The 27,736-nt window shown below is 30.1% G+C and overlaps 1 protein-coding gene across 12 annotated transcripts in view; it reads right to left on the reverse strand.

The window, feature by feature from the left end:
- RIMS2 (regulating synaptic membrane exocytosis 2) overlaps nt 1–27,736 on the reverse strand; it is a 589,248-nt gene that overhangs the window by 211,117 nt on the left and 350,395 nt on the right. For all 12 annotated transcript variants that reach the window (XM_036830456.1, XM_036830453.1, XM_036830454.1 and 9 more), the window contains 3 exons: nt 9,276–9,344; nt 6,890–7,046; nt 5,151–5,267 (listed from right to left, as the gene is read on the reverse strand). In XM_036830456.1, the coding sequence (XP_036686351.1) occupies nt 5,151–5,267; nt 6,890–7,046; nt 9,276–9,344 (343 nt within the window). The remainder of the gene's footprint in view (nt 1–5,150; nt 5,268–6,889; nt 7,047–9,275; nt 9,345–27,736) is intronic.

The following is a 27,736-nucleotide window of genomic DNA, read 5'->3' on the forward strand; positions in this document are numbered from 1 at the left end:
CAAAGCTTGTTAAAATTTTCATATTCATAGAACATATATATCATCATCCAATTTCTAATATTTTCCTTGGGGAGGCTTATAATTAATTTTGTCTCTATAACGTGAAAGAAAACATTATACAGGAATCACCTTCATCAAGCAACAGTTTGCTTTATTTCCCTTTTTGTGATGGTTAATTTTATGTGTCAACTTAATTGGCCAAGGGGTGTCCACATTAAACATTATTTCTGGGTATGTATGTGAAGGTGTCTCAGGATGAGCTTCTCATTTGAATCAGTGGAATCAGTAGATTTCCCTCTTCATTGTGGGTGGACATCAGGCAATCTGGTGAGAGCTTGAGTAGAACAAAAGTAAGAAGAAGGAGGAATTTTTCCCTTTTTTCCTGCCTCATTTTTGAGCTAGACATCCCATAACTCTCTGGTCCTCTGACTGAGATTTATACCGTCAGCTCTCAGGTTCTCTGGCTTTTGGACTTGGACTGAATTATACCACCATTTCATGGGTCTCCACCTTGCAGACAGCAGATGGTAGAACTTCTCAGCCTCCATATTCGTGTGAGCCAATTCCTCATAATAAATCCCTCTCCCTCTCTCTATCCAACCTACTAGTTCTGTTTCTCTGGAGAACCCTGACTATATAATTTTCTATAGATGTGTTATACCTCTTAACTTAATCTGGTCATGATCCCCCTTGAGATGGAGTGAAAAGTATAAAGACGCATCTATGAACATTACACAAATTAACCATACTGTTTTAGTAAGCCCCCTAAAATCCACTTAAGATACAGAAGTCCTTTGCTGCATCCAATTAGTACAACTTAAAAACATTTTATTTACACTTCTCTATTAAAGTATGCTTACTTTTCTCCCCAAATTAACAGATATTATAAAATCTAAGCAATAAATACTGTCATGAATATACATAATGAGTTAAACAAAGTTGTCATATTACAAAATGCATTTAATCCAATTTGTTTGAAATTTTTAAAAAATTTAGCAGAGCTGTAATTCACTGTAAAAGAATAAAATAGAAAACTAAAAAAGTGACTAAATTGTAAAAAGAGAAAAAAATGAAGTAACAGATTCTCAAATCATGAGAAAAAAATATCACTATTCAAAGAACTGAACAAGATTACTGATCCAATTTCCTGACACACTCTGATTCTTACTAAGAAATATAATCTTTGAAGACAAAAGAAAATTATATTTATAATGAATTATCCTTCTATATATTTCATTAGCCTGAATGTTCCCTTTTAGGACTAGCAGATACATAAAAAGGACTGCAAAAGGAGATAAAAATCTTATTCTTAAGTAACCTGTAGATTTTTGAAAGCTAAGTTTCCAACAATCTCAACCTAATACCAAACTTTCTGCTCTGTCTTCGATATTGTTACTGTTTTGCTACCTTATAGTTCCTAAAATATACTATGATTTAAATAAGCTAAAATATATTCCTGAAATATAATGAATAAAAAGTTGTATTATTTTTGTACGATGAATTCTCTTTTTTCATTTACTTTCTCTATATTTTCAAACTTTCAGAGATGTATTTCTCTCATAGTTTATAACTGAAAGGACCACAAAAAGACTATAAATAGTTATAGGTATATTTGGCACTTTCTGGTAGCTGGTTGCCTGATAAAGAGTAGAGAAATAGCGCGTGTGTAACGTATTTCAGAGATCCATATAACAGGGCATTTTTCTTTTTAGAATATAACTGCATTCATTGAATGCACAGAAGAAAAAAGTTTATGAAGTAATATATCTTCTGCCAGTGTTATGTTTTTTTTTCTTATTATGCTAAAAGTATACTCTATGGAATTAAATGCAACCAATATATTTTGGTCTCTAGGATAGACATAAAAATGTGTACTGTAAGATATCTCTGACATGTTACAGAAATAGTATCTAGTACTCTATACTTATTCTAATAGTAAATTAACTCCTGTAAACAAATAAGCTCTTGAAATGATTTCTAATACTAAAGTCACATGGTTTGCCCCAGAAAAATGATGTTCCTTGTTGTAGTAGTTACCAGGATTTACCAGAGAAACAATGATACAAAAAGTATGGGCGATGAAAAGGAAGATGAAAGATGTCCATTACAATTAATCATTTTTAGTTAATATCCTTGTATCCAAGTTTCTGAATTACTTGTAATGAATCTACTTTCTTTTCAAAACATAATAGGAATTTGACTCATGAAAATAAAGTGAGATGTGCAGAGAAAGACCCAATCAAAATTTTATATATAATTCTTTTTTATGTTACCTATAGGAAAAGGATATTGTTACACCCTTAAGTTTAACCAGGTACTACAAATTAACGTCAAATAGCATCATTTCTCACCCAATATAGCCAATGTAAAAGCCATTATCTTCATTCACAACTTTCCAATATGTTCCCAAGTCCTTCATCCTTCGTACTGGGTCTTTCTGATGTACATGTGTATTCTGCCTCTGTGTCTTTGCTTTTGCTCTTGCCTGAATAAACATGCCCATTTTTTCAAGGTCCAACTCATGTCCTACATTCTCTACAAACGTCTTTAAAAAACACCTGAATTGACTGATTTCTCTTTTCTCTGCTTAATTGATAAGCACATTAAAATGTAAATTATTTGTAAGCCAAAAATCCTTTTAAAATGTTAAGAGTAAGGCACCTTTTTTGAGTACCATGCAACTGGAGGCACTATGTCACTTAATCTACCGAACAACCCTATAAAGTTGGTACTAATATTCTAATTTTATACATAAGGAAATCAAGTGTTAAAGAGATTAGTTTTCACAAAGATACACAGCTAGCAAGTGGCAAAAAGCTTAAATTCAAACCCAATGCCATTTGGTTCCAAATCCTATGAAAAAAGTACATTCCATGAAATACTATTAAGGTCAGTGTGTCAATTCTTACTGACAAGAAAGGTTAATGCACCACTCAAAATATCTAAATTTTACCTACTCTCTCAAAGGAAATTCTCTTTTAGGCTTTTTAATCAACAGTATTATTGATTGACTCTATAAAATGCTGTTCATGAAAGTTTACTGTAAGAGGTCTAAAGTATTCTTACCTTCTAAATAGTACATAAAAATTACAATGCTTTCACATGCATTCTATTATAGAAAATCTTTTAGAATATTAGGATAAAACAGAAATTAAGAACCCATTGTTTAATAATGTGATAGACTACCCACATGAATAATACTGTATTTTTATTTTTGATTCTTCATGTTAATGAATAATGATTACAAAAATAACTCAAAATATATTAGAAATGGTTTTACAGTCCTATTTAAATGAAATTCTATTTCACTTATTTCAAAAAGGATTTGAAACAGCTCACAATTAAGAGTAATTATGATCTGGTAATGTACAACACAAAAGTAATGAAACCACATGGATCATCTTCCCCCAAAACTTCTGAATTACTTGAACATTTTTGCTAAACTAAAAGATTCATAAAGTTATAAAGTAAACAAGAAAATATGACATTTCAATTATAACTAATTCAAATACTAACTAATACCAAGGATTTAATAGCATTTTTCTGGTCACTAACCTTAGGGCTATATGTCTTAAAATATTGATAAAATATTATGCATTTGATATGATAGTGACTATTTTTGTTTGTAAGTATAATTCTAGAGGTTAATTTTATTCTATTCTTCTCTGCAGGATTTAGACCATACCGTATTTTCTTCAGAGAAAATATCAAGTCCATTTTATATAAACTTGGAAGATTTAAAGCCATTTCAGACTTTTCTCCCTCATCATTTGCTTAACAAACCTTCAATGAACAAGGAGCTTATGAATCATTACAGAAATAATTTCCAAAAATTACTGAATTTCTGTTAGGTAACAAAAAACTCATTTATCCACCCTAATATGACTCCTTCCTAATCACACTAACGTATTCACTATTATTGTACTTGATAAGCATCAGTTTCTATAGGTAGCATGCCTATAATTACCCCTAAAGACACAGACCACTATGAAAAAGTCAAATAAATGAAAAAGAAATAAAACACTACATTAACTTTCATTCAACACTAAGAAAGATATTAATTTAATAATTTCCTATTTCTTCTTAGATCTCAGACACAAAAGTCAACACTTGCTTGACACTATTAAAGACTAAGATATTCCCTGTCTTTTCTTTTGGAAAAGTGTACTCCAACACAATGAAATTATAAGCATGAACTGAGTATAACCTTAGACTTAGATAAAACAATTAATATATAAATATTGACAGCAAATTTTCATATCAATTGATTGAAAACCCCCAAGTGTTTTTACTAAAATTAGTTTAGGATGCATACAAAGAGACTTCTGAGTTCACGTGTTATTTCATCATAATAGTCTCTGAATAGTAATTTAAGCTTTCTATCCTAATCCTTATCTTAAATCCTTTTAATAGTTTTGGGGAAATATCATAGCATTTTCTATTTTATATGTAACCAAACCATGAATTAGAGGGTTAACCAATTTGCTTAACTTAAAAAAATTAGTAGTAATTAACGTATGTATTGAAACATACCATATTACCTCTAAGTATATCACATTTACTAGAGCAAATTCAGAGAAGTCTCTCAAGTACAGCAGCTGACAAGCATGATTCTTTAAGTTGCTTAAAAGGTTTACTGAAAGCCATGAGGAAAAACCTCTTCATGAATCAGTTTTTGTGTCTGTTTCCTAAACAAACCAGACTTGTCTTAACACTTTTATACAAAAAAAGTCACACTTATTTCCCTGATGAATGTAAAAGACTTTAAATCTATTGTCTCATGAAAGTATTTTTCTATATGATAATTGGTTATGATAAGGTAAAAATAATAAAACATCTTATTTTCCTTATGATTATCATTATAACCTCATGTTCAAATTCACTAACTTAACTGGTTTGATTTAACAAAGTACCAAAATTGAAAGAGCAAAATGAATTTTTTTTCTTACCAAACAAAAGGTTTTGTTTTTTTAATTTTTTTTAATGATGTGGCAATCAAAAGAATCAATGTAGGTATTGTAAAGGAAGCATATGGTTTTACAAACTAAGATAAGAAGTACCCAAGTTCAGGATGAAAATATTTCATGGTAATACCTTCTTCCTGAAGGCAGCAATTATAATAAGCTCTAATAGTATTTGATCATATTTACCTGTCTCTATCTGGAGAATAATGGTCATCCATGACACGATGTCTATCCATTCGGCTAATTGTATTATAATGTCCCGTAGTAGAGCGTGTCCCTCGAAGTCCCTGTTCCACATTCCGACTGAAATAGCAAGATCCATTAAATATCCTAATAGACCATAGTCACATATTATACTAAGAAACAAAGTTTATTAATATAGTAGAAAAAGACAAAAATCACTGTAATGTCAAGTCCAAGGTTTTTGTTTTGTTTTAACTAATAGGAGATTGCTGCTATAACAGAGGTATAACATAAAAGTAAGCTAATATCAATGGGGATGGAGATAAGGATTATCAAAACTATTAATGGATGACTCCCAGGTGTATAGTAGTGATAACGAGATATGTAATACAGGAAGAGGAATAGATTTGTATGGAGAAAATGAGTTCAGCATGTTGCTTATAGACAATATACTGGTGGATCTTATTTTAGGGATATTAATTGTTATTTCTTTTAAAATCTAACTGATGTCTTTAGAATTGATTAATGACTATTTTTTTAAGCTGCCATTCTTGGCCTGGATTGTCTACTTATATACTTCTTTTTCATGATGGAATAAACCTTCTACATAAGCTCCTGTTATTACGGGCTTTCTATTATGTGCAGGTGAATCTAATCTAAAACCCATGCCAATTTTCTATTGGCATGTTCAAATATTTTTTCCCTGGTAAAAGTCAAGTATTCTTTTTTTTTTTTTTTTAACAAGGAAGGACTTAATTTATTAAAGCTACAAATTCAAAATCTCTTTCTCTCTTGCACTTTAAATTTCAGATTACAAATCTTATTACTCTACTGATAGGCCTACCACATTTAAACAATTACTTTTCAGAAGACTTTTAATAATTTTAGTCCCATTTACAAATTTAGTTAATTCAACATCTTCAAACATTTTAAACTATGTTTGTTAACATATTAGATTTTCTCTTCAATTAATTGTCTAAATTAACACTTTTAAAGTCCTTAATATCCTTATAAATTGTTAAATTTATAAATATAATAAACCTTTTTTCTTAAATAGTCCAATACATGTACAAAATTAAGATTACAATTTAAAATTCTAAGTCTAAATGCCTAAAACTAATCAATTACTCATTTAAAGTAAGTGTTATAAGGCTGTCATTCTAAGAGTTCAAATATCCTTAAACATTGCAAGTATATAAAATGTGAAATTATGCACATATTTCCTGTTAGGAAACACATTACTTCCACGGTTCTTACTCCATTAAACCTTTCTGTACTTAAATGGATTGATCAGAGTTTTCCACTAAGCATAAGACCTGGAGTTGCAGATTTTCCAAGCAATTCTTCCCACTGCCCGTGCATTCCTTTTTAGTCTTCTCATGATTGTTCTTAATTGTATAGCTCCATCAAATTTTTTTTTCCAATTCCTTAAATTATCAATATCTATGTCATTCATGAGTATAATTAGTTGGGTCTAACTAGATCTGCTCAATATACATATGAGACTGGAAGTTGGATCTTCTTTATAACTGTAACTATAAAATTATATATAGGTCATCTTAAGTTACAAAGTAGCCCATATTTCATCTTACTCTCATTATAGAGGCTATTGATAGCAGGTATGTTTTTCCCTAAGTAACTTTTTTCTACAAGAATTTATTATCTTTGAAAATTTCCAATAATATTTTATGATAAATAGGCTTATAATATCATCTTACAAATAAAATGTTATGCTGTCTTACCTCTGTGGAGGAGGGACACTGGGTGACCAAGATCTAGTCCTTCCTATAACATCTACTCGGTGAGGAGACCCTGATGGTGAACAATAGTTTGATGACATTACTTGTTCTGGCACTGACAATGTTGAGCTTTGAAGATCTCGACCATTGTGTCGATAATCTAAAGGTGGAAATATTAAGATTATAGTTATCTATACACTAAGATCTTTTGTATTTTGTATTTCACTGAAAAAACATAAAATGTTAGTGAAGTTGAAAAGCTCTGAATATACTAAATGTAAAGCATAATGAATAAAGCATAATACTAAGATAAAATAATATCTTATAAACACTTACATTGAAAAGGAAAGACAAATATTCAAATATTTAGAGAGCTACTATGTCCAAGGCCCTATGCTCGGTAGAGTAAAACTTTTTTACACAGTTAATAATATTCAGTAAAAGATTCAAGTTTATTCTAAAAACATTTTCATCTCTTCATTGACCTAGAAGAGCTTCAAATAGTTCTCAACAATTATAAAGGAGGGAGGCTCCAATAAAGATGTTAAAAAACAAAAAAAACAGTGGGAGGGGATATGGGGATATATGTATGCATATGGATGATTCACTTTGTTGTACAACAGAAACTAACACAGTATTGTGAATCAATTATACTCCAATAAAGATCTATTTTAAAAAATAAAATAAATAAATGATTAACTTGACAAAAAGTTTCTAATTTCTATAGTCTATAGTTATTTCTTTAAGAAATAAACAATATTAGAAAGCACTCTGAATACCATTTGAAGTAAATATGTAAATTCTGACAGATTCCAAGTATTTGAAGTTATCTCCATATCCTTTTTATAAACATCAAAATCAGGACTATGGTATTGTAGTTTTTGAAATGTTATCTTTCAAATGCATTATTAAAATATGGTATATGATGAAAAAACCATGTCTCAAAGATTACACTGGATTTCAAAATAGCAACATATAGGATATTACAGCAGTCTTTTTTCCTCAATGGATTATTAAATGATTCACTATATAGTAAAAAAATTGATAACAACATTGAGACAAGAAACGATGATGTTTCATGGTGGTAAAAAGTAATGAACCCAGGGTAAACACTTTGAGTTGTGTAGGTTTGCGAAATACTATTCTGTAACAACAAAAATTTTTCCAGAGAGTATTAACCAAAATAATGAATGATTCCTGAAAAGGTTTTTTCAAAAGATACAGTTCCTTTAACAGAATGGAAAAATAATAACATGATCATTTTTTTGTCATCCTGGAAATAGAAAATAAAAGAATTGAGATATGCCAAAAATGGCATCAAGATAAAGAGCTTTAATGACCTGAAGGAAAATATTTTGGGTGAAAAAAATCTGATGTGGCTAGATATTTAATAAAGAGAAGAAGCTGAAAAGTCAATTAACAGACTAGAACACAAGCAGGAAAAAACTGCTAATGATCTCCAAGCAAGAGATCATGAGAAATATGACTTTATTAAGGTTTAGTTCACAAGCCATAAAACACAAAAAATATTTTTGCAGTCTTAGTGAATTAATATATTGTTAACCCTTAGTGCAAAAAATAAAGGCTAAAAGATAGTCATTGGGTTTTTTAAAAGTAGTACACTGGTAGCATGCAAACTGACTCATATTCTATCAAAAAACTGTCCAACAAAAACTATCAGTCACTGATGCAACTGCAGCACGTCTTACATACAATAAAACATATTCTGTTCATGATAAAATTGGTTATGCTTATGAAATTTGCTAAGCTAATTAACCTTCAAGAAGAAGAGAATCAAACATTTTTATAATATTTTGAGTATAATATATATAAAAATTTTGCCAGAATTTATTAAAAATAGCTACTTACCTAAAATATCAAATCATCAGATAAATTTCTAACCATAAATGAGTCAATATTTTAAACTACAATACCATAATTTCAGAATGTAGCTGTACCTGATACTAATCCACATAACAACAATGAAAAAAATTTCAAAAAAGTGGATTCAAATATTTGACATACTTGGGTATGTTAGTGATATTAAAAAGATTTTTTTCACACTGTTAGTGAAGTATAAAGAAGTTTCAGTTATATAACTTCTCAAATTTATTGTGAAATCCTTATTACTTAGTAGTTTAAAAATAGAAAATTGGTAAGTATTACTTATGAGACATCTTTCAATAGAATATTCAATCTAAGAACTGGTACAGGTATTCCAGCAACTAGAATTATTCAGTTTAAACTGCCATAGGCTGTTTGTGGGGAGGGGGCATAAAGAGGTAAGTCCTTTGTACCTCATTATATTTATCTATTTACATACTTACTGGTAAATAATGATGAGTTACACTTCCTTATTATTACTATAAAATAATTCTGAAATTCTTACCCGATACTACACCAATTCCATCATCGCAGTCATAGTCAGAGACTTCACTATCACTTATTCTCTTTGACCCTATGAAGCAAACAATAGCAATAATTAAAATTGCTGATCATTTAAGGAAAAAACCCCTCACCAACCTGAAAAACAAATGAAAGGAATTTGAATGGAATACTTGAGAATAAAAAAAGAGAGAAGAAAAGTCATTATGACGTCACAAACACCTGTTTTTACATATATTTCATTATGTGAGGATATTATTTTTGAAATGTATAAGATAAAGTTCCTAAAAGGATTAAAGCTTGAACTAATATTAAATATTAAATAATACATGTTAGTGATTTGATGCTGATTGATAAAATCTATTGGACAAAAAGCCGAGTCAAAAATAGCTCAATCAGGTCAGTTTTAGATGCTTGTAGACAAAGGCATTTAAATCTAGTAAACTTCAAAATACAAACAATGTTATATTCAAAGACATTCATGTGTCTTTTTCTAATATGCATGACTAATGAATTAAATATACCCAATTCTTTAATCTTTATTTTTCACACTCATGGAGAGGAAGCATAATTTAAGACATCTTAAATGTCCTTCCCTTACTATTACTTTAGTTGTTTTCTGTTGCTCTGAGAAAAATACGAGAAATAAATCATCCACAAACTGACTTACACATTGTGAACTGTTATGTTTTCTAAGAAACAACATAAGACAGAACAATAATAATTACTATTATTCAAGAGCCCTGTGTGTGTTTTCCTTACAACACAAATCTATAACAAAACTTTAAAACGTTAATCATGCTATGGCAAAAATAACATTAAATTGAATTAAGTAGAGCTTTGATGGCTAAAGCAGACTGTCTTCACACTTAATGATGACATATATCACATATATAAATAAACATGTTATAATTTGTTTTTTAATCTATCTTTTCTCCTACATGTGTCTCAGGAATAGGTACACCTTACATAAGAGAATCTTTTATTAAAGCATTTTTCCCTTCTTTGGTATCAGAAAATATTTAATGATAAATGAAGACAGTGTTGCTATTTCAAAAGAGAACTTGTTTTGTCCGTCTACTTACATAATACATTACTCATTACATAGACTAAACTCTGTTATCAGAAAATAAATACTTTCCTGTAAGGTTTATAAAACACTGAAAGCTCATGTTGCGTAAAATAGCAATAATTAAAACGTTCTAGGAATGCCCTCCAACATTTGCAACCTCTCCTTAGAAATACTCTCTCTATATTTTGTTTGTTGTAATCCCTGCCCTCTTGGGAGAGGGAGAGTCTTTCTTTTTTGCCGGGAACTGCAGTTCTTGTTTTTCTCCTTTTAATGTTTAGGTAGAAGATACCTATCTTTTTTGGTCATGTCGTCCCACTGAGTGTACTCACTACTGTTTTCCTTCCAAATCCATATGTCATAAAGTTTTGGACCCAATTGAATCTGAGGCTCTTATAGCACCCATTAATATGGTTGCTATAAGAGCCTCAGATTCAATAACTACAGTTATCTGACAACATCCCAACAGAATGCTCACAAAAGGATTTATAGAATTAGGACATACATTCTAAATGAACTTGGGAGAAAGGAGGGATAACACAGATGAGGCTATTGAGGAGAGACTTAAGAAAAATTGCTCAGCTTGTAACAAGATTTTACCTTGTAAATGATCAAGGACAAAGCAATGATTAGTTTAATGTGCCAGGTACAGTACAGAGCATAAAGATTACGTGCTTTTTGTATTGGTCAAGGATCAGATCTGCCTTTAATGTAAAATAAGAATGACACTAGCAAAAGATGAAGTTCATTTTATCAGCTTTTGTGAGCGAGCCATCTTGTGTGTGAGGGTGCAGGTGAGAGTGGGAGGTGAGGTATATATGTGGTTTGTAAATGCTACTTCCTTTCAGAATCTTGATTACTTTCCTGATGGAAGTCTTGACCTATTTTGATATTAATCCTATAGAGGTTAAATATATTGCAGTTATGTTCTATGTGGATCTTGTCACATTCTGATGAAATCAAGTACTTAAGTTTAATGTCACTGAATGGATCAATCTTCTTTTTTAAAGAGAAGAAATTTTAAAATTTCTTTAAGAAATTTCCTGAGCTTGTATACAAGCACAGAGATACCCTTATTTTCTTCTGAAAGTTTAAAAATTTTGCTTTGTGCATTTATATCCTATCCATCTTGAACTAAGTTTCTGTATGGCATGAGATATGGATGCAACTTCACTTTCTATATGGATAACACGTATCTCAGCATTGTTTATTTAATCATTCTATCTTTCCACAATGATCTGCAATGTCACTTCTGTTATAAATAAATGTATTCTATCTGCTAGGATTTGTTTGGTACTCTACTTCTTTTTCCTTGTACAGGCTCTCTATCTATAAACCAGTAACTCACTGTCTTTGTTATTACAATGTTATATATTGAAAAGCAACTCCTTTACCTAATTATTCATATCTTTGATATTTCTCCTTTGCGCTTCCATTTAAATTTTAGATTCAGGTTATCAAACTGCACAAAAACATCCTATAGGGATTTTGATTTGAAATGCACTGAATCAATACATTAATTCAGGGAGAAATGGCGTATTTTACAGCATTGTTTTACTAGCCATGAACATGGCATTCTCTTCATTTAAGTTTTCTTTAAGATCTCTCTGAAATTTTTAACTTTGGTCACTCAAATTTTCCACATTTGCTGGATTTATCCTTTGTATCTTATCATTTCTATTGCTCTTAGAAATACTGTTAAAATTATGTTTTCTAACCTAATTGCTCCTAAACAGAAATGCAATTTTATTGTAAAATAATGTGAATCAACCATCTTGTTAAAGTCTCTTTTTTCTTTACTTCTAATAAATGTATTATGGTTTAATTGGAATTTTTCTATGGAGACAATTTTCTTCCCAGTCCTAATGCCTTTTTTCTTTCTTTTTCCTGTCTTTCTATGCTAGTAAGCATAATACTGGAAAGAAATTTTACATTTCTTTCTAAATTCTGATTTTAAATAGAATTTTTCTAATATTTATCCATTTAAAGTGATATTTGCTGAATTTACATTCTATCAGATTGAGGAAAGTCTCATAAGTTCAGTGATATTTCATAAAGGATTTTCAATTTTTATTTACAATTCATTCTGGCCTGTTTCCTTCCTGTACTAACCTTTTGGTTTAGAATCAAGGTTACACTAGCCCAACTAAATATTGAGAATTAGTCCTTTTTTATTCTCTGGGAGAATTTGTGTAGATTAAAAAAACAAATCTGTTCTTTGAAATTTTGAGAGAATTAATCTATAAAATTACCATGGTCTGGTGTTTCCTTTGTGGGTATATTTTAAATTGCTAATTCCACTTTTTGGTAGATGTAGAATGACTTACTAATTCAAGGTTTAGTAAATTATATATTTTATAGGAATTTGTTCACTTTGTCTAAGTTTTCAAAGTGCTTGTTACAATGTTTAAATTTTATTTTATAATCTATTTTCTGATATATCAATTATACATCCATTTGAATACTAACCGTACCTTCTTTTTATTGTCAATAAATTTCACTACAGGTTCATTTTGTAATTCACTTAAAGGATTAAATTTTGGGCTCCATAATCCTAACTAGAAATTTGTTTCTTGTTTTATTTAGGTTTTGCTCTTATTGTTAGGATTTCTTTCCTTCTATTTTTAATTTATTTCATTATTCTTTTCCTAAAAAACTGAATGAGTACATCATAATTTTCAACCTTCGAATGCTTTGTTAACACAAGCATTCTCTCCCAAGTACTTCTTTGCATTACACAAATATTTGTATGTAGTATATTCTTTAAAGTTTAGTTCTAGGTATTTTCTTCTTGGGTCTATAAGATATTTACCATATTTCATTAAATTTAAGACACTATTAACTGAATAATCCATGACAGTTGCAGAGATAATAGATCTTGAAAAAAATGTTCTTTAGAGTACAAGTCCATTTTTAAAATTTAACAAATGTATGGGTATAATTTATCTCTTTTTAAAAACCTTTACATAGTAACACTCTAGTTGAAGAAAATAGCCTACAGCATATCAATTCTTTGAAATTTGTCAAAAAATGAATTATTGAATAGTATATTAATAATTCTTACAAGTGTTTCATGGACATAACAGATGAATATGAATTCATCAAATGTTAGGTTCAGAGTTCTTTGACCATGAGATTAAATTTGTTAATTCTGTGGTTTGAGTCTCTTCTACCCTGAATTTTTGTTTGCTTGACCAATAAATGATTGAGAGAGAATTATATTAGACTCTTCTTTAATGGTGGTACATTTGTTGATTTTTCTCTCTAGTTCTGATTTAATGCTTATTGAAGTTATTTCATTTATACATGCAGGTTTAAAATTATTTTAATAGACGTAAAAAATCATGTGAAAAAGTTTAACCCCCATTCATGATAAAATGTATCAGCAAACTACTGAGAAGGAAACTTCCTCAAACTGATAAAGGGCATCTACAAAAAACCTACAGCTAACATAACAATTATTAAATATAGAATGTATTCCCCCTAAGAGAAAGAATAAGCCAGTGATGTCCACTACCACCCCTTCTATTCAATACTGTACTTGCATGACAGTAAAATACAGCAAGGGAAATAAATGGAAGGTATACAGATTAGAAAGCAAGATGTAACATGATCACGTAAATTAAAAATCTGAAGGAAACTATAAAAAACTTAAGACTAACCAGTGAATTTAGCAAAACTCCAAGATACATAGTCAACATACAAAAATGAACAATGAACAATTAGAAAAATGTTTTCAAAACCACTATCATTTACAAGAATATTCAAACACATGAAATGTTTAGGAATACATTTAAGAAAAAAAAGTGTAAAACATGTATGCCTCAAACCACAAAACACCACTGTGTTAGTTTCCTATGGCTTCTATAAGAAAGTACCAAACACTATGTAGCTTAAAACAACAGAAATTTATTGTCTCACAGTTCTGGAGGGTAGAAGTCCAAAATCAGGGTGTCAGCAGTGCCATGCTCATTCTGATGTCTCTAGGGAAGAATCCTTCCTTGTCTCTTCTGGCTTCTGGTGTTTGCCCACAATCTTTGGCATTCTTTCACTTGTAGGTGCATCACTCCAGTCACATAATCGTCTTCTCCCTGAATGTCTTCAGACTGTCTTCCTTCTGTGAATGTCTATCTCTACGTCCAAATTTCCCCTTTTTAATAGGGTCAGCAGCCATATGTGATTAGGGTTTGCCCTTACGACCACAGACATGAAAACTTGATTACGTCCGTAAAGACTCTATTTCCACATAAAGTCACATCTGGAGGTATTGGTTAGGGCTTTAACATATATTTTTTGGAAACACAATTCAACTCATAACAACTGCTGAAAATGAAAGAAAATTTAAATAAACAGAGAGATTTTTCTGCAAAGTTGGAAACCAGAAGTTGTTAGATTAACATTATCAGGGTGCTAAGAGAAAATAAAAGTCATTCTAGAATTTTATACATAGCTAAGTGTTCCACCAGGAATGAAGAAATAAAAATATACTCAGAAAATCAAAGCCTGTTTCCAGTTCTTTGAAAGAAACTCTAAAAAACGTGCATCTCAAAATAGAGAAATTTATCCCAGAAGGAATGAAAACAAAGGAGAGCAAAGAGAGCTGTAAAAATACAGATAAATATAAACAAACTCTGAATGAACAAAATGACAGTAATTATAATAATTAGTAATTTGGAAGTAGAGGCAAAATTCTGGCAGTAATATGTTAAATGGTAGGGGTGAGGTTGTGAATCTGATTTTAACTCTTTTATATGGTTTGGGAAAAAAGGTAGCGATGTTAATATTACTTTGTTAAGGGTGCATGTTATAATTTCAATAGTAACTACTAAAAGAATAGAGATTAAAAATAAAAACAGAGGGCACAGAATATGTTAGAAAAAAAGAATTATCTATATATATTTGTTTGTGTATGCATAGAATATCTCTGCAAAAATATAGACACTGGTAACAGTGGTTCATTCAGGGAAGGAGAACTAGATGTTTAAAAATTAGGGGTGATAGTTTTTTTTCACTATATACACTTTTGAATTTATACCCTATGAATGTATTACTTAATTAAAAATCAGTAGCAAAATTTTACATGTTTCATTTGTAGGTGAAAAGCATTTATGTTCTCTGTTGGGAATATGTTCTATTAATTCAAGTTGGTTAACTGTGTAGTTCAAATTTCTGGGAGACGATACTATGATTGTGGTTTTTTAACTTCTCTTTTCAATTCTTTCTGACTTTTATAATAGGTGTGATATAACCAAGTCTAGGATTTTAGATGTTCGTCTGGCTCATGCTGGTTCTCCTCCTACAGCTTCCTCCAGGCCTGTGCCACGCACATCTGCAGTTGCACACAAAGGACACCGGCTGCTTCTGCTGGTCACCCACAAAATCAGGGTTAGAGACAGACACCGGTTCTAGTTTGTCCTCGTGGGTTCTGGTTTTCCTTGATTTTCCTGGTTTTCATGCATTTTTCCTTTCCAACCTGACCTATGACTTGCAGTAACTTTAGGACCCCCTAGTGGATGAACAGCCTTCCATACTTTTCACTAGCTCCCCTTTGTGGTCTCTGGCAAGTGACTTTACTCAGATTCTTCAATTATACTCTTAAAAACCTTCTTACAAAGAAGTCCCAGCTTATCTTATAATTTTGTAAAATTTAATCTTTATAATAAATCTCTTATTCCACATCTGTAATAGTGCTTTAACTTCCTGACTGAAGCTTAACTTATATAGTATTTAAGTTCTTAATCCAGCTAGAGTTAATTTTTTTGTACATATTGCAAGACAGGAGATTTAATTTAACCTATTTTCTTTTCTTTATGGATAATAACTTTTTCCAACTCTTTAATTAAATTGCCTATTTCCCCCCTCTTGGTCTGACATATTACTTCAGATCCTTATATAAGACAGTCTTATATAAGAGATTCTGCTTCTGGGCTCTCTACTTATTCTACTGATTGATTTATTCTCATACCAGTTGCACACCATGTCAAGTACATTAAGTGATGATATCTGATCAAACAATTAGCTCCTCCCTGCCCTCACAAGAAGCTTTCTAACTATTTTTTGGCCCTTTATTTCTCTGTACACTTAAAATCTGGCCATCAGTTTCCATAAAGATATCTGATAAGACTGCAACTGAATTGAAACATTAGGTCAAACAGGGGAAATTGGCAATAATGTTGAGTCTTCTTATCGATGGTTATGGCATATATCCATTTATTTAAGTGTTCTTTAATAGTTCTTAATAAAAGTTTAAAATTTTTTCCTATGGTAGTTTTACACAACTTCTGCTAGATTTATTCCTAAATATTTGATATTCTCTGTTACTATTGTAAATTACATCTTTTAAAATTTATTTATTCTATTTGATACTAGGGTATAGAAATGCAATTGACTTTTATATATTAATCTTATATACAGCTTTCCTGATAAATCATAATTTGTCTATAGATTCTTTTCAAAGTTTGAGTTAAACAATCATGTCAACTGCAAATATCTTTTTTCTTCCTTTGAATCCTTAATGTTTCTAAATTCTTTTGTCTCATGTACTAAGACCTCCATTACAATCATTTTCTTGTGTGGGTTTAAAACAAAATAATTCTATCATTGGCAATTTAAGATGAAATTTCCTGTAGATATTTAATAGATATTCTATCAAATTGAAGAAGTTCTTTTCTAACTAATAATTTGCTAAAAAATATATATGAATTTATGTTGAATTCTACAAAATGTTTTTTATTCATTATTGAAAATGACCATAGCTTTTCTCCCTTAATCTGTAAACATGCTTAACCACATGAATAGATTTTTATAAAATTTTGGAATTGATTTCTTATTTTCAATACCTTTTTGGTCATCTATATTTAGGAGTGAAATGGACTTATAAATTTCCTTTCTTTGAATGGCTTTGTAGAATTTTGGTATAAAAGTCATGCTAACTTTGTAAATGAGCTTAGAAATGTTTTTACTTTATTTATATTACATTCCAGAGTCTTATTAGATTAAGATAACCTGTTAAAAGTTAGTATAAATCATCCATAAAAAATGACTGGTTCTAGTGGGTTTTTTATTTTCAAAAGTTTTACTACTTTCAACATATTAATAATATTTGTGGTTAAAGGAATGTTTAAAGTTTTTATTTCTTATTGAGTCAGTTTTCATAAATACTATTTTTCTAGGAATTTGTCCATAATATGTCCATGTTTTTGAAGTTATTTTTGTATACTTGTAGACAGAGTTCCAACAGCCTAATTGAACTTATTATAATATCAACTTTATCTGAAATTATCTCTTCCTTTACGCTATTATTTTTTTGTGCCAAGTCTGTTCCTGATAATGTCAGAGTTTTCAGAATTTTATCTATTTAGTTATTTTTTCTTTTGTTAGTTTTCTATTTCATACATTAATTTGCATTTATTAGAGCTGTATATAAATAGAATCATACAGTCTGTATTCCTTTTGTCTGTCTTCTTTCACTCAGTACAATTGTTCTGAGATTCATCCATGCTGTAGTGTATATCAACAGTTCCTTCTTTTTTATTGGTGAGTAAAATTCCATTTTATGTCTATACCACAGATTGTTTGTCCATTCCCCAGTTGAGGGGCTTTTGGGTTGTTTGGCTATTACAAATCAAACTACAATAAACATTCATGTACAAGTTGTTGTTTGGATATACGCTTTCACTTTGGTAAATACCTAGGAGTAGAATGGTTGCGTTATATAGTAGGTGTATGTTTAACTTTTTAGAAACTGCCGAAGTATTTTCCAAAGAGGCTGTAACATTTTACATTTCCACAAGCAATGTATGAGAGTTTTAGTCACTTCCCATTGTCCCCAATATATAGCACAGACAGCCTTTTCCATTTTAGCTATTCAAGTGTGTAATAGTATCTCATTTGCATTTCTCTGAAGACTAATGTTGAACATCTTCTCGTATATTTATTTTCCATCCCTATATCTTCTTTAATGGCCTTTCATATTTTATGTCCACTTTTTATTGGTTGTTTTTCTTACTGATGAGTTTTGACAGTTCTCTATATATTTTAAATATAAGTTCTTTATCAGATATATGGTTTGCAAATATGTCTCCCAGCCTGGGGTGTGGCTGTTCATTATCCTAACAGTGTCCTTTAAAGAAAAAAAAAAAGATAATTTTATTTTGAGGAAGGCCAATTTATCAGTTTGTTACTTAATGGAACACAATTTTGGTACCCTAAGAAATCTCTGCCTAACCCAAGGTGACAAAGTTTTCTCCTAGGAGTTTTATAATTTTAAGGTTTACATTGATTTTGAGTTAACTTTATAATGGTGTGAAATGTGGATAGAAGTTCATTTTTTAAATCACTTGACCTTTTGTACCTGGCATTTTATTTAGCATAACATTTTTTTGTTCAACCACATTGTTGTCTGTATTAGCACTTTGTTCCCTGTTATTTATAGTAATCCACTGTATGGATACCACATTCCACTTTTGACCATTATGAATAATGCTGTACATTCAAGTACAAGTCTGAGTGGATATTCACTTTCATTTCACCTGCCTGCCAGTGAATTGCTGGGTCATATGGTAAATTTATTTTAAATTTTTTAACAAACCACCAAACTGTTTTCCAAAGAACTATACCATTTCACATTTCTAGCAGTAAACATATTATGGTTCTAACCTCTCAATATCCTTGCCAGAATTTGTTATTATTCATCTTTTGTATCATACTGATTGCAGTGGATATGAACTGATAATCTTAATGTGGTTATAATTTGCATTTCACTAACAAGTAATGATTTGAGGCATCTTTTCATGTGCTTATTTGTCATCCGTACGTCTTCTTCCATTAAATCACAATTGAAATTTTTTTCCCACATTTTGATTGCATTATTTGTCTTCTTATTATTGAATTTTAAGGTTTCTTTATATATTGTGGGTGCAAGTATTTGTCAAATATATGACTTGTAAGTATTTTCTCCCAGTCAGTGGCTCATCTTTTTACCTTCTTAATGGTGTCTTGAAGCCAAACATTTTAATTTTTTATGAAGTCCAATTTATTTCTTCAGTCTTCTATTAATTTTGCCTTTGGTGTTGTATTAAAGAAATCTTTGCCTAACCCAAGGTAATACAGATTCTCTCCTATTTTTTTTCTAAGAGTTTTATAGTCTTAGCTTACAGTCAGGTCTGTGATTCATTTTTAAGTTAACTTTTATGGATGGTGTGAGATAGTTTCTAAAATAATCTTTTAACATGTGGATATTTGATTGTTCTTGCACTATTAGTTAAAAAGATAATTCTTTTCCCACTGGATTGCCTTGGCACCTCTGTTGAAAATCAGTTGACCATAAATATAAGGGCTTATTTTAAAATTCTGAATTAGGTTCCATCTATTGGTACATTTATCATTATGCCAGCACCACAATATTGTGATTACTGTAGCTTTATAAGTTTTGAAATCAGGAAATGTAGGACTTCCAAATTTGCTTTTGTTTTTGTTTTGGCTGCTCAGGATCCTAGGCATGTCCATGTAAATTTTAAGATCAGCTTATTAATTTCAGCAAAAAGTCCTGCTTAGATTTTGATATGGATTATATTGACTCTATAAACCAATTTGGGGAAAAATCACCATCTTAATAATATTGAGTCTTTCAATCCATGAATGTGAAATACCTCTCAATTTATGTAAATTGTCCATTAATCATTTCCAGCAATTTTTGTGATTTCTTTAGTATGCAAGTTTGCACTTATTTTTGAAATTTATTCACAAGTATTAAAAATTTTTTTATTCCGTTATGAATGAAAATATCAATATTTTAAATTTCCTTTTCAAAATGTTAGTGGATAGTATATAAAATACAATTGATTTCACATATTGTTCAATTATCTTGGAACCTTGCTGACACTGTTTATTAGCTTTAGTAGTTTTCTGTGGATTCTTTACAATTTTCTACGTATGGAATCATGTCATCTGTGAATAAAAACAGTTTCACTTCTTCCATTCCATTTTGAATGCCTTTTATTTATTTTTTCTTGCCTGACTACTTTAACTAGAGTCTCCAGTGCACTGCTGAATAGAAGTGGTAAGAGCAGACATCCTTACCTAGTTCCCAATTAAAGGGAAAACATTCAGTCTTTTACAATTAAAAATGGTGCCAGCTGTAGGTTTTTGTACGTTCTCTTTATCAGGTTGAGGACGTTCCCTCCTATTCCAACTTTACTGATAGTTTTCTTTGTGAATGGATGTTGGATTTTGTCATAGCTTTTTCATCTCATGTGAATGATCACATGGTTTTTGTCCTTTTTTTCTATTAATATGTTGAATTGATTTTTAGTTAGTAAACCAACTTTACATTACTGGGATAAATCCTTCTCAGTTATAGTATATAACATATTGCTGGATTTGATTTACTAATATTTTGTTGAGGATTTCATATTTATATTCATGGATATTGATCTATAGTTTTCCTGTGATATATGTTTGTCTGACTTTGGTATCAGGATAATATTGGCCTTAGGAAATTAATTAGAAAATATTTCCTTCTCTTTTTTTCTCAAAGAATTTGAGAAGTATTGTTATTTCCTTTTACATGTACCATAGAATTCATCAAATTCATCATTGGTGAAGCCACCGGGCCTAGGCTTTTCTTTGTGGGAAAATCTTCACTACTGATTCAGCTTTTTTATGTGTTATAGGTTTATTCAGACTTTTGGATCAGTTTCTGTAATTTATGACTCTCTAGAAATTAGCCCATTTCATCTATGTTAATTTCATAGCATAAAGGTGTTCATTATATTCCTATGTGATTTTCCAAAGAATTCCCATAGGAATCCCTTTAATTTCTGTTAAATTGGTAGTGATTTCCAATGCATTTCAGTAATTTGTGTCTTTTTTCTTGGTCAATTTTGTTGAGCTCTTCAAAAACCATAGTCAATTCCTTTTTTGTTTTGTTTTTTAAAAATTAATACAATCCAACAATCTCTATAAATTTTCTCTGTGTAATTTGAAGCTGCATTATTACATGTTTAAATGTTGAGGATTGGTATGTTCTCTTGATTAATTTACCCTTTTATTATTATAAAATGACATTTATCCCTGGTAATATTCTTTGCTCTAAAATCTAATTTGTCTAATATTAATATAGGGTAATCCATATTTCTTTTAATTGATATTAATGTGTTATCTTTTCCATACTTTTCATTAAACCTCTTTGTGTTTTTATATTTAAAATGGGTTTCTTGTAGGCAGCATATAGCTGGTTTTTGCCTTTTAAAAAAAACCAAAATGCCTTTTAATTGAGGCATTTTTACTATTTACATTTAATGTGATCATTGACTTGGTTGGTTTACATCTATCAACTTGCTATTTATTTTCTATTTGTCCCATCTGTTCTTTGTTCCATTTTCCCTCTTTTTCTGTATTCTTTTGGATGAAATGGCTATTTTTCTGGTCCCATTTTCTCTCTTCCGTTGGCTTATTAGCTATAACCCTTTGTTTTGTGGTTTTAGGGCTTACGGTATACATACTTATTACAATCTCCTTTCAATTCATATACTACTATTCATATAGTATACTATAAAAACACTACAGTCATACACTTCTATTTTTCCTCTCCTAACCTGTGTGCTGCTGTTGTCACATATTTCACTTTAACATATATTGCAAACCCTATACTGTATTGCTATTGTTTCAATGGTCAATTATATTTAAAGGTATTTAAACAACAAGAAAATATCTTATATATTTATCCATGAAGTTACCATTTCTGGTGTTCCTCATTCCTTTATATACATTTCTATTATATATCTCTGTCTGGTATCCTTATTCTTCTGCTTGAAGGACTTCCTTTAACATTTGTTTTAGTGCAAGTCTTCTAGTGAAGAGATCTTTTAGTAGTTGTATGCTTGAAAACTCTTTATTTTGCCTTCATTTTTGAAAGAAATATGAATGGGTATAAATTCTAGATTGATATTTTTTTCTTTAAGTACTTGCACTGTTTCCAATGAAAAATCTGTGGTCATCTTTACCTTTACTCCGCAGTTATGTGCTGAGTTTGTTTTCTCTGGGCGCTGTAAGATTTTCTATTTGTTATTAGCTTTAAAGAACTTAATTTTAATGTGCCTTGGTTTATTATTCATGTTTCTTGTGCTTGGAAGTTCAGTGAGATTCCTCGATATGTGGGTTTATGGTTTTCAACAATTGATCAACAATTATTTCTTCAAATATTTTTGTGCTTTCCCCCTCTCCTCTCCTGTAGGGACTTAAATTACCTGTGTATTAGGTAGCTTCAAGTTGTCCACAGTTCACTTTGATCCTTTCAGTTTTTGCTCTAAAAATTTTTTAATGTAATACAGTGTTCACTTCTAGGGCTAACTGTTCTCCACTACTGAGGTCAGACATTTCTGCATACTCAACACAATGTCCCATGAAACTTGATGTTTTCAGACTCACTGAAAAAAACAGACACTATTCTCAGGTACTATTACCTCTAATCCTTTTGGGTGGTTCTTTTCCCAGCGTTGGGTAGATTCCTCCATTCATTCACTGATCAAGCTCAGCTGAACACTTGAGAAGGACCCTCTGTGGATCTTTGAGTTCTCTCTTTGCACAGTTCTCTCCTTTCCAGTATTCTGTTCTGTGAACTCTAGCCTTCTGTCTCCCTGAATTCAGCTCCATCTCCCTAACTCTGGAAGTCTGTAGGTTCCATCTGTGTTCCTTCCACTATGCTGTGTGCAGGAAACTCTCTTAAAGAGAGGTAGGCAAGGGCAATTTTAGGGTTCAACTCATTTGTTTACCTTCTTTTAGTAATTACTGTCCTCAGATGCCTGATACCCAGTGTTATTCAAACAGTTATATCATGTATTTGTCCATTTTTGTTGTTGCTTGAGGTGGGAAAGAAAGTGCAACCCCTTTTACTCAATCCTGGTTGTAAATGGTAAATCCTTCCTTTCATTTTCATTTAGGGACTGAAATTTCAGTTTCCTATTCCTAAGTTTTTAAAATAATTTTTCATTTAGGGACTGAAATTTCAGTTTGCTATTCCTAAGTTTTTAAAATAATTTTTTCCTAATCTTATTCAAGAAGAAAATTTTTTTAAATATAAAAGTTCATTAGACTAAATATATTTTAAAATATTAACCTTACTAAAATTGTTAAAACCAAGAGAAATCCCAGTAACCAGTTAAAAAACTTAACATCAGTTTAAATATCTTGACATATACTCTGTGCATGTGTGAATTTAAAAGTCATTGGAGTAGAAAACCTAAATCTATTCAGTTTTCTTTGGAAGATATGAAAAAAATGGCTAAAATGATAGAAACTACAGCAAACATTGCAGTTTTAATTCAACATACTTAGAATTTTTAACACTATCCCTCCATAAGTCAAAAATATACCAAATTACATCCATATAAATTCAAAAGTTCTGAAACAGTGTACATGATAACACAATACGCACTAAAACATACTTCATTGATGAAATGATACCATACTAAAGGAGACAAGATTAGACACACTGAAATCATAAATCACTATATTTCAACAAATGGTTTTTAATACCAAAATAATAAAGATGTCAACATGGAGATACTGGAAAATTTCTATAGGTAGAAAAAGGAAGCTAGTGATATTTTGTTTAGGAATTTAACATATGCACAATAGCCAGACAAGGCACAAAACAACAAACCAATTAAACTGTGCATGTGAATACATGCATTAAGCATTGCACATGCTAAAATTTACCTGAATTATATGAACATAAGGCTTTATCTGGAAAAAAAAAATGTTAAAGTGTCAAAAATACATTTAAAAATCTTTATATGCAAAAGGGATATTAAAATCTAATTTCTGCTCTACATTACAGACTGTCATTTAACATTTTCATTTAAAAGTTTAAAAGGCCATACTAATTCAGAATAAAATAACGAAGGAAGATACATCATACTAAATTAGTAAAAATTCAAATTATAAATATGTTAGTAGAGACTTTGATTAAATGAAACAATTAGAGGCTAAGAGAGAAGTACAAATTAGAGAAGGTACATAAAATCAAAGGGACTGCCCTGCATACTAATGGTTATCAATTCTATTTTATACTATGTGGCCACATAACATACCATGAAATGTAAGAGATAATTGTTACACACAGAAATTTGGTATACAAGAAGCAACTAATGAACTTAAATTGAAGGGATCTTCGTAGAAAAACATTATTAATTTTGGAATTCCTGATTTTGGAAAGAGTATATTTTAAAATTGATTTCTTTCTGGAAGAGGAAAACTTTGAAAATTCATAAAGAACAAGTTATTTTGATGTTCTCACTCAGTAAAAAATATAAATGTAGAAATCATCACAGGTAAGTTAGCAGAGTACAAATTAGCTAGATTCTTCTATTTTTAAATATTTACTAAGTTTCAAAAGGTAGCACAATATTAACAAATTGTTTTTACATTTAAAGATAAGTAAATTATCATCTGAATATACATTAGAAATTTAAAGGAATGTATGAACTATCAGGCCACAAAAATACTAAGTAGTGAAAAGATGCCATAATACCTGGAAAAAAGTAAATATTTACCCTGACACATATAAGTTGTTAGCCAAAAGACAATAAATCACAGGAAAATGAAACAACAGGTTCACTGGTTATTATATAGAAGCTTAGTTTCTAATGTTTAATTAATTTTTTTTTAAGTTTGAATGACTTGATTCTAAACTTTACTTAACAAACAGAGAAGTAGTACATTAGGCCTTATTATACATGATTGATCTGTCCCATTGGTAATCTATACATTGCTGGAATTATATAGATTATTTTGGGGGGAAAAAAACTTTATTCTGGCACCTATATAGGAATTTCATAAGAGCATAAGTATAAAATTGTAGAAATTAGAAAATAGTAGAGTTAAATATTTTGTGTTGTAACATTTTATCAAGGGCATATTTTCATAAAATAACAATACACTGAATCAACTAGATTAAACTAGGATTTTTAAAAAAATCAACACAAATTCTAATTTATTTGAGCAACACTTACTATTACTCTAATTACCAGGTTTCAAACTTACTTTACAACATTTTCATTTAAAATAGATTGACTATATTCATCACAAATTTTTTAAATCTATTGATAATCTCTGAGTTTCCTTCCATTACTTTAATATAGAACTTGGTTAAATACTCACTCATGTTTTTCTAGTCCTTTAACATTTTAACTTTTTAAATTTTGTTAATTCTGAAATTAATTTTGGTATATGGTATATAAAGGCAGTGGTGTGCTGGTAGAGGTTGAACAACTGTCTCTCTGGGGGGAAAAAAAGCCTTGACTTGTAACATTTGCCTATTTCCGTAATGTAAATACTCCCATATAGCCAATTTCAAGCTACCAAAGTCACAGTATGGGAAGGGAAGAGATACATATACAATTGGCTCTATCTCCAGCATACCATTGGAAAAGAATTGTTTACCATACTGAAATTAAAATATAATGGGAAGAAATGATCTTAGAGGAAGCTACTAAGGTAAACTGAAAGTAAAAAGACTGATGGCGCTTCAAGATGTCGAAATCTCTTCTTAAACCACAAAGTAAAAGAAAAGCCTGAAAGAAACAATAATTAAGAGCCTCATCATCCAAAAATAAAGACAATGAAAATAAGAAAAGAAGAGATAAAGTTACAACAACCTTTCTAAACAAGAAAAAAAAGCAGAAGATAAAGTAATATTTTAAAAATTACACAATCAACAGATCACATGCAAATAACTGATACTGCAAAATTGTCATAAAAAGAGGTAATCACGAGGCATGCAGCAAAAAATTGTAGGAAAAAGCATGATAGTGGTGTGTTGTTATATAGTTAATAAATAAAAATAACGTTACTTTAAAAAAGATATAATTGCTATAATGTATATAATTTTAAATTGTAATATCAATTGTTATATAACATTTCCTTAAAAACACTGAACATAATTGTAAATCTAAGTAAATATCTATATCGAAAAAGTATTTTACATGCTGATACAATTAACATTTTGAGTAGTTTTAAAATTCTCTGTAGACATCTTTGTATCATGTCAAATAATTTTTATTAAATATTTAGAATAATAATATTCATAATCATAATGATTTATCCATATATGCAAATTCATATTAATATAACATATCTAAACCCTGGAATTTAGAATGGGTATATATTTAGTAAAGAAAATATTTTTGTAGTGTTCTCCCTTCTTCATGTCATTCTGCTGTTTGTGTTCGTCAAAGATAACTCTGAATCATGCAACTTTGTTCTTGGGAACAGGGTCCACATGTAACAATGTGTCCTCAGTAAAACTGAGAGTATGCTCCACATTAATAATATATAATGCCTTTTTTGTCAAGAATACTATGGTAAAAGTATAATTTCATATCCTTCTTACATCTTGAATGATCTGGACACTATGGTTTAATGACATATTTAACTGATCTAAGTTTACTATGCCCTTTCTCTATTTCAAAGGTATTATCTGAGGATTTTCTGTAAAGTACTGTGTTGTTAAGCTGACCCCCAAAATGGTTTTTCACTTATATCATTATATCAATTTTAAACTCAGAGGTAGTCCCATGGTGATTTTCTTTTTTTATCACTATTAGTCTAATAAATATGCACTTGGGAAGAAAGGAACATAAAATGAAATAATCAGTCCAACTACCAAGATTATAAGGTTTAATTCAGCAGTGCAAGTTTTCACTGCCAGAATTTAGAATAAGACATTTTAATGAGTTTAAGATTAACAATCAAAGGATTATACTATTAAAACTGTAAAATGGGCATCACTACAATCAATATAGAATTAAAGACACTAAAGTTTTCAAACTGTAGCTCTTTCTCCACAAACACTGTAAAGTACCTAATATTTTAAAATGACCTTAGAAAGTGAATATGAGTGTTTTCTGTCAAGGATATAGTTCTTTCGTCTTTCTAAAATTAAAATTTCTGTTCACTATTTTAAAAATCACAATATATAAAAAGTTTTCAAGTAAGGAAAAAAGGTTAATTGTTAAAATATTTCAAGGTATTAATTAAAGCTTACATTTTTATTGCAGACATTTTAATAATAGACAAATAGAGGAATGCCATTTCCCCCTAATTTTTTTCATTGCAGTTTGCTGCTTTCCCTAATATCTACTACATTTAACTTCCTTCAATTCCAAAATACATGAATCTTCATTTATAAGCAAGATAGACATTTGTTTATATGCTACAATGAAGGGAAATCCCTCCCCTCAAAGCACATTTTTTTTTCATGTTGCAGCACATCAAGGAAAAGTAACAAATCATGTTAAGATGTTACTGTGTTATTTCTTTCATTCTTCTACCCTCAGATTCTATTTAAATATTAAAATCTCCTAATCCTTTGCCTGGCACACAATGATTTCTGC

Source organism: Balaenoptera musculus, chromosome 17 (assembly GCF_009873245.2).
Source record: "Balaenoptera musculus isolate JJ_BM4_2016_0621 chromosome 17, mBalMus1.pri.v3, whole genome shotgun sequence".
NCBI lineage: Eukaryota > Metazoa > Chordata > Mammalia > Artiodactyla > Balaenopteridae > Balaenoptera > Balaenoptera musculus.